This window comes from Carettochelys insculpta, chromosome 5 (assembly GCF_033958435.1).
Source record: "Carettochelys insculpta isolate YL-2023 chromosome 5, ASM3395843v1, whole genome shotgun sequence".
In the NCBI taxonomy this organism is placed as follows: Eukaryota; Metazoa; Chordata; order Testudines; family Carettochelyidae; genus Carettochelys; species Carettochelys insculpta.
The window spans coordinates 23,833,178-23,841,302 of NC_134141.1; the positions used below are offsets into that span (position 1 = coordinate 23,833,178).

At 41.1% G+C, this 8,125-nt stretch overlaps 1 protein-coding gene across 1 annotated transcript in view; it reads right to left on the reverse strand.

Annotated features, from left to right (window-relative positions):
* The window catches only part of TMC1 (transmembrane channel like 1), a 69,233-nt gene extending 64,007 nt beyond the window's left edge, over positions 1-5,226 (reverse strand). The window contains exons 1-3 of the mRNA XM_074994768.1: positions 5,148-5,226; positions 2,811-3,177; positions 827-832 (exon numbers count right to left, since the gene is read on the reverse strand). Coding sequence (XP_074850869.1) covers positions 827-832; positions 2,811-3,177; positions 5,148-5,226 — 452 coding nt within the window. The remainder of the gene's footprint in view (positions 1-826; positions 833-2,810; positions 3,178-5,147) is intronic.
* Between the last annotated feature and the right edge of the window lie 2,899 nt (positions 5,227-8,125).

Consider the following 8,125-nt stretch of genomic DNA (forward strand, 5'->3'; position numbering starts at 1 on the left):
GATGAGACAAATATTGCAATCCCTATGTAGCATCTTTAGTGTTCATTGCTTTATCTGAACGGCTGACAGCATGATCACGTTCTACTCTGTGAGGAAGCACTACCACAACTCTACCAGGAACAAATAATAGTGGATGATGATTAAGAAAAATCAGCTAGGTTGTAACTCCCCTTGCAGAGTAATGCCACCTCCTGGGTTGACTTGCATATGCTAGTTCAAACTACTTCTTCAGAGACCAATGGACAAAGAATGGTGCTTGTTGTGATAAGGGGTGATCTCTGGGGTAAGTGTTGGCATGAGTGCAGTTGTTAAATTGTTCTTAATGCTTTCCCTGTGTAAGGTAGCAAGGATTTGAGGAATGTGTTCTTTATGGCTCACTTACGTGGAAGGTGAAGAGTTTCAAGGCGTGTCTATGTGAATAAATAGTTGCTTTGTTTGCAAGACCTGCTGGGTAGCAGATGAAGCAGTGGGGTTTCACCTATCGTAAACAACTTATTGTTGTAAAGTCACAATTTATGTTATCACCCCATGTAAGAATTGTGGAATATAACCTATGCTTGAAATTATTGTGGGGGGATACAGGGCAGTCATCATCACTGTATAAGATGTGGCTCACACAGGGCTCCCCTCAGCAGACCACTCTAGTGCAGAAGTGGGGTGAGGTGATCTGGTTGAGTTGGACTGTATGCAGCTAGAAGTCTGAGATAGCCTGACTAGTTCCTCCCCCCACCGTTCAAAGATAAACCTAAAACCAGACCAATGCTGGGGTCTGTATTTATTCTGTGAGCATCCACCCTGGTGAACACTGAGATTCTTATGGTTAGACCCAGAGCTGAAGCTGTGGGGAACTGAAATCGGTGGCAACTGAAGCCACATAACCCACTTCTCTTGCATATATGACCACCAACAAATAACTGTTGGTCTCAGAAACTATTTTGCAGCAGCAACAGCAGGCAGGAAAATGCTTTAAAATAGTTGAGCTCAGTTCAAATCAGTGCTTAAGGATGACGGCTAAACCTCAGCAAACAATTTACTGCAGTGATTTTAGCTCTTTTTCCTGTTTCTTAAATGTTCTGTGAATGGACTGAAGCCTGTAGGAAGCTACTATTTGAATTAGTTTTAGGAATGGATTGTTCCTGCAAAGGTTAGCCTATAGACCAGGGGTGTGCAATAAGTGGCCCAAGGGCCAGAGGTGGTTCACTGGGGTTAGCCCCTGATGGGCCGCCAGTCACTTTATTTTCCTATGTGTCTGCAGGTATGACTGTTCACAGCGCCGGTTGACTGTGGATCGCCATTCACAGGAAATTGCTGCTATTACATTTCTGAATGCTTGATGTGCATGATCTGATATTTGAGTTACATGATTAAGTCACATAATGTAGGATTTATAAACTACATTGAATGCCCATCAAAACACATTCCATTTGCTAGAACCATGAGTTGAGTGACTAACTGGACCTCACTTATGGACCAAAAATGTGTTTTTTGTTAATACGTGCACCAAAACGTTTATCAGCATGAATGACCATGGAAAGCTAATAAAAGTTCTACCAGCACAGGCAAAGTTAAATTCTTATTAGAAAGCAGTAATTTTTTTTTTCATTCTTCACTCAGTTCTAGCTTTGGTAACAACTGTTATGTGGGAAGAACATAAAAAGAGATGATTGTATGAAACACATTAGACTGAGTCGGAAAAAAAACTAGGATCCTACAATTACTAAATTGTCTGTTAATAAAGAATCAAATGCTACATACCAAAGAGAGCTGAATGTTAAAGGAGTTGAACTCATTGTCCATAAAAATTCAGCAAGAACATGCCATAAAAAATCACGCTGCTGGGTGTGGAGAAACCCTCCAGAAAGAAAGATTCTTGCTGATAACCAATCATACATATTTATTATTTGGTGTTGAGATGAGCAAGTGGGAGAATGACATGAAGATCTAGGTCAATGTACTGATAATCAAAGAGAAAATGTCTCAGATATCATCACAAAGCACTTGAATCCTAAAGCAAAGGAGAACTCTTTCTAACAACAGAAGGAATGATAAGGAATAGACTATTATACTATTTATGAGAAAAGGTCTAAATCCTTTCTCCCTGGACCAGCTGAGGCAGCACAAAGCAGGTGAAGACTTTTCTTACCAAGGCAACTGAGGAGGGTTCCTTTTCACCTAAGGGACTCTCTACGTTATTAAAAGTGTTGTAACTGGTTCTGAGAGGCATGTGTGTGGGCATATGAGAAATAAAACATGATAATGTGGAGTCAGTAAGGAAAGGATGCTGTATGGAATGAAAGAGACATTGCAAACAAGGTAGAATAAAACATATACATTAGAACTTTTATCTGCCCCACTGCTCTTTATTGGGTGTCATGTCCAACCCACAGCTGGTCAAAAAAATTATTTCCTCAAAAACAAAACTTGATTTTTTAAACAAAGTTCAAAATTAAGCCAATACAGTTTTTTCAACTTTTCTATTTTTGGAATTAGAAAAAAATAACTGAAATCAATCTGTATTGTGAAACACTTTAATTTCAATTATATTGCATTTTTACAAAAAAATAACTTGGGTCAAAAACTTCTGACAGTTTTCGTTTAGTTTATGTATAAGTGCTAAGCTTTTGAAGGGAAGAGATCTGAATGCTCTCTATTTACAACCAGTTCAAATGCTGCTTCTATGAAATCTTGGAGGGATTTTTTGTTTTTGTTTTTTTAAATGGCCTTTATACCTAAGGGAGTCATTCTGTCTGTGGGACCCTCATAACTATAACCATAAGTTCATATAGATTTCAGGTGACATAAATGATTACCTTGAATCATTCTTTCTAGCTTTTTTCTTGTCATCCTTCTCCTTTTCTCCTTTGTCACTGGGTTGTTTTTCCTGTTTGGTCTCATTTTTGCCTTTTCCTTTTCTGCCCCCTTTATTGTCTTCTTCATCCTCACCCGGATCCTGCTGCTTGGAGATCTGATTTGCCCTGTTCTTTTTGTTTTTGCAGGATTCCCCATCAGAATCACTGTCCTCCTTCCCAGCCTGTTTCCTCTGTGCTATTCTGTTTCTCCGTCTGCGTTGCCCAGCTGTCCTGGTCTCCTCTTCCTCCTCCGAATCCTTTCTGACTCTTCCTCTGGCATTTCCTCTTCTGGTTTTGGGATTTACTTTCTTTTCTTTTTCAGATTCTTCTTCATCTTTGCAATCAAGATAGGTGTGGGTGGAAGAGACAAAACCAGAAAGTTAACACTGTGTAGCAATACCAGCAATTCTGACTCCCACACCACACACACCGAATTTGTTATTTATATGATACACTGTAGCTGAACATAACTTAACCAAATGATTAAAAGGTTAGACAATCTGACCTGTAACAAAATTTTTTTTTTAAAAAAAGAGTATATTTAGTCTTGAGAAAATAAAACTATAGATGTGATGGGATGAGCAGCCCTGCACTGGGGAGGCAAAGGTTAAGACATAGCTCTGGGTCTGGAAAGCCTGGATCAGCTGCTCCTGCTGGGCATGTACACAGAGGAGGCTAAGGTCAAACCGGAGCATTTAGGCGGATAGTTGCAGGCTCCTGCCAAGAAGCTTCTGAAGCCCCAAGCAGCCAGACCCACTCCTCAATGCCAACCCACCACAATTGAGAGAGGAAGACCCTGCAGAGCATGGACAGAATACAGAAGGGATCCACAAGCAAACCAGTGACGCTAACAGAGGAAGAGAAGGTGGGACAGGAAGTGGCCCACAAGTATATATGTGGGTGACTGCTCCTTAGGCTGCACATTTTTAACTACTGCTTCATTAGGCCCTGGGTTGGAACCCAGTGGAGCAGGGAGGTTCTGAGTTTCCCTAACCCCAGCCATTGACTTTCACCAGCGAGTGAAGTGGCTAGGATACTTGCTGCAGGGCAAAGCAACCACTAATTCTCACCACTGGTAGACATAACCCAAAGGACCACCAACAGGCAGAGCTTCTGGAAGCAGACACAAAACCTCCAGCCTTCTGACGTGGGATCTTCAGCTATACTAAGAGCTTCTATAAAGAGGATATTAATCAATTTTCTCCACGTCCACAGAAGGTAGGATAAGAAATAAACTGCTTATTTTGCAACAAATGTGATAGGTCAGATAATAAGAACATCTTTCAAATTTTAATGAAAGCTGTAACAGCGAGTCCACAAATTCCCGGGGAAAATTTGGACTCACTGTCATTGAGATGTTCAAGGACAGGTTAGAGGAACACTTGTCAAGAAAGCCCTAATTCTACTTTGTCCTGTCTTGGTGTAGGGGGTGGTCTAAATAACTTCTCAATGTCCCTTCAGCCACACTTTCTACGATTCCATCATTACAGCTCACCACACTCCTAGATCCCTAAGAGGTTACCTAGCTGACAGCCTGCCCTGCTGCCTTCCAACCAGTGCATTGGAGTTGTTTTCCAAAGGTGTTAGTTTAAATATGAAATTCAGAGTGCGCTATGGTCAAAGCATGGATTACAGTAATTCATTCACTAGGGAATTAAGGTTTATTAAAAGAATGGTGTAAGGGAGTAAAATGACAGCCAATCAGGGGAGGGGCTAAACAGAACCTGTTCTCCCAATAAGCCCCAGCCTGGTTCGCCTGCAGCCAATGTCAGACCTAGAGGCAGCATAAAAGTAGAGAAGCCAACCCAGTTCAGGGCTGACCAGCCAAGAGGCAGGAGCTGGCTCTGACACATGCAGGGCCTCAGCCAGAGCTGCCACCTGGGTGGCTACTGGAGGATGGAGCCTCTGAACCCTCCCCCAGGCAAATGGGGAGAATCCCAGAGAAACCCCCACCTTTGGAGGGGAAATTAAACTCTTGGGGCCACACCCCCAAACTAATACAACAGCCTCTTGGGAGTGAGTTAAAGACCTACACCTCAGGCTTCTAGGCGCCGCAGGGGCCTAGCCACTAGGCCACCCTGCCATTAGCGGGAACCACATACAAATGGTAATAGAGGTCTTCGCTTCAGGTGATTATTTTAAATCCTGCCTGAGTCTCTTCACTAAAGCCAATCAATTTGTTAAGAGGAGACCTGCCAAATAAACTGAATTAAGCCTCCCTGTCTCAGGTCAGGCACTGCAGCAAGAAACTGCAGAAATGTAGAATTGAAATTGTCCGTCATTTATTACCTGTTTTGCTGTCATCATCTTCACTCTCAGCTGCACTGCCTTCTTCATTGTCAACTTCAATGCCCACTAGAAAAGAAAACCATGTCATGCTGTACACTGAAAGATTAATAGTCGTTAAAGATATGCATAGAAATGACTTGAATGTGTCATTTTTGACATATTTGAGTTACATAAACTCAACAGACTGGAACACTGAAGTTTTACAGTATTTATTTAGTGAGTACAAGCAGGGAGATATGGACCAACACAATTTCGTATGGAATCCTTTGCCCTCCTTTCTTTGGCCAGAACACCAGAGCTGAGAATGATGGTAATAAAAAGTGAGTTTTTTTCTTTTTCACAAGGGAAGAAGACATGGTCTGAGGAAGGTAGGAATCTCCTGGTTAGAAGAAAGCAGAAAGATGATGAAAAGAGCACTGCCTCCCTAGGCAAGTCTCAAACTTGTTTAAAAATGAACAAGACTAGCAGTGACTAGAGCACGGGAATTTCTGAGAGTACCTGTGAATTTTAACACAGAGGCATTTTCTGGTAAAGCTGAGTGGAGGGGGAATGAGATTTAGGAGCAGCAACACAGCTAATGGGTAGAGGGGAGAGGAGTTTCTCTTGGAGGTTCAGATGTAGAATTCCAATGTCTAAGCAAAATGACAAGAAATGGTTTTGTTCTTTCTTGGATGGGTAAGTGCCCTACCTCACAGCTCCCAAGAGATGAGAGAGGGAGTGGAGACTCCAGAGAGAGAACCTGGTCCCCTTCCACTCCCACTGCAACAATACTTAGATCGGAGTGGGGGTCTCTGGCCCCATGTAGTGGGGCATGGCTGGAGTGTTATTGTCTGAGGAAGACCATGAATGCGGTGAGGGAGGAAGCTGATTGTTGCCGTACAGAGGGAGGGGTACTTATGGGCAGTGGTTGTAATGAATAGAGGAGGTTGGTTGAGTTGCTGTTGACTGAGATGTGATTGGAGAGTATGGATCTGAGTTCTGCAAATGTTATCAAGCCCACTACCTCAATGTTTATGAAAGTGGGTCTATTATTCCTGGAGAAATCTAGAAACAAATCTATCTTCATTTCTTCAGCTGCCACTCTAGCCGAATGATTCACGCTGCTGTAATAGTGATTGCCAATGTGTAGAGCAGGAGATCTCTTGTACCAGCTTCCCACATCTCTAATATAATTTACCAGCATATTTTGAACTAATGGTGGTGATGGTGCTGGGAACCCTATGTATTTAATTCCAAAGAAATTCAGCTGTAGAAAATTTCTATTTGGTGACCTGATGGCCAGCTGGTATTGATCATTGATGTTCCCTCAGAAAAATTTCTACTGGTGTAAGAGAAGCAGCTTGCAGCTGGCTCCCTGAGAAGTTCTCAAGGTGTCTTTGTTTGATCCTGGACATCCAGAAGCATGCGAGAGAGGGTTTGAGGTATGTAGGTGGAATACATAGGTTGACATATGGTGGGAGATTAAGAAATAATTGTCCCATAATGTAGCTATGTAGCTGTTATAGCATTTCTATATGTGCTGACATATGCTATCTAATTTTCTCCTGGTAAAGTCAGGACAGTGAACCTGTACAACTGAGCTGTACAACTCAATTTTTCTGGAGCAATTTTTCCATCGACAGGAAGCTAGAACTATTTTTATTATTCACTTCCTCGTGTGCCTTTTCGCTTTTCCTCACTCTTCTACTATCTTCCCCCAACCCCTCTGTCATAGGCTCCTGCTAGGCAGCTCATCGCTTCTTGAACTATGATGTAGTAGTTAATTTATCCAGTCAAAAATGCAACCAAACAATCAGGCATTCCTTGTTAGCTTTACTAAAATAGGACATTGTAAATTAAAAATGGTAAAAGTATGTATAGCTGTAAACAAGAAACAACCAAGAGTCTTGTTTCTGTACATGCATTTACATGGACAGGGTTATTATTCACCATTTGCCAAGCATATTAAAACAGGGATGTACGCATAGAATTTAAATTCCCTCTACAAAACATCTCTTTGTCATGACACTTTTTTATTATTTGCACAACAGCTGCATAATAATTTTTTAAGATTATGCAGAAATGTGATCATGCAATATCATCAGTTAGACGTAAAAATAAGTGCTCTTTTGTTCAGCCAGGACATATGCCTTCTGTTACTGGCAGTAACTGGATCTACATTTGACAAAGCTCATTACGTTGCTTTTGAGAGCTTGCAATGACGAAGACAGACACCTCTAAAAAGATATGTTGCATGCAACAGTAGCTCATGGCCTTTTCTTTACAACTAATTTGCTGAGCTCCTGCAGCCAAAGAGAAATTCCCAGGGAAGAATTATAATGATATAGGATTAGCTTTACTGCAGATTCTGATGAGTGCAGACAATAAGCAAACAGCTGGGGGTTTAGAATATATTCTGAATCATGCATCAGAGCTAAAAGTATATCATGCAGAAATTAACCTTATATCTAGGACAAATAAAAACAATACAGTACTCAGTGTAGGGACTTACATGCAATAGAAAGAAATTGATTGAATTTAATTAAATATAGTGGCATGAGGTAATAAATGTGCTGAACTGAATCCAACATATCAGGCAAGATAATTTGTTGCACTAAATAATAGGTTTGCTCATTATCCTGACTGGTTGAGGAGGAGGAGGTAAGCCATTGTCTTCCAAAATATAGAAAGTCAACTTGTTTACGTGGCTGATTATCTATGTGACCAACATTAAAAGTGCTAAATAGCAGAGATTTAAAACACCAAACAAATTTTAGAAACTTAAAGCCAAATATAAGTGGTTATTACTATGGAACAGAGGTGAGAATAAGCATTGGATTAGCCTAGAAGTGCAAAGAGAGGATGATAAGGGATCTCGCACCTGCCAGAGCAGTGCGTTCATAGTGCAAACTCTGCACAATCTTGAGGTTTTTTCTTTTCCTTTGTTTTTTTTTGTTTGGGTTTTCTGTTTGTTTCTTTGCTTGTTTTTGCAAAAGCAATTTTCAGCA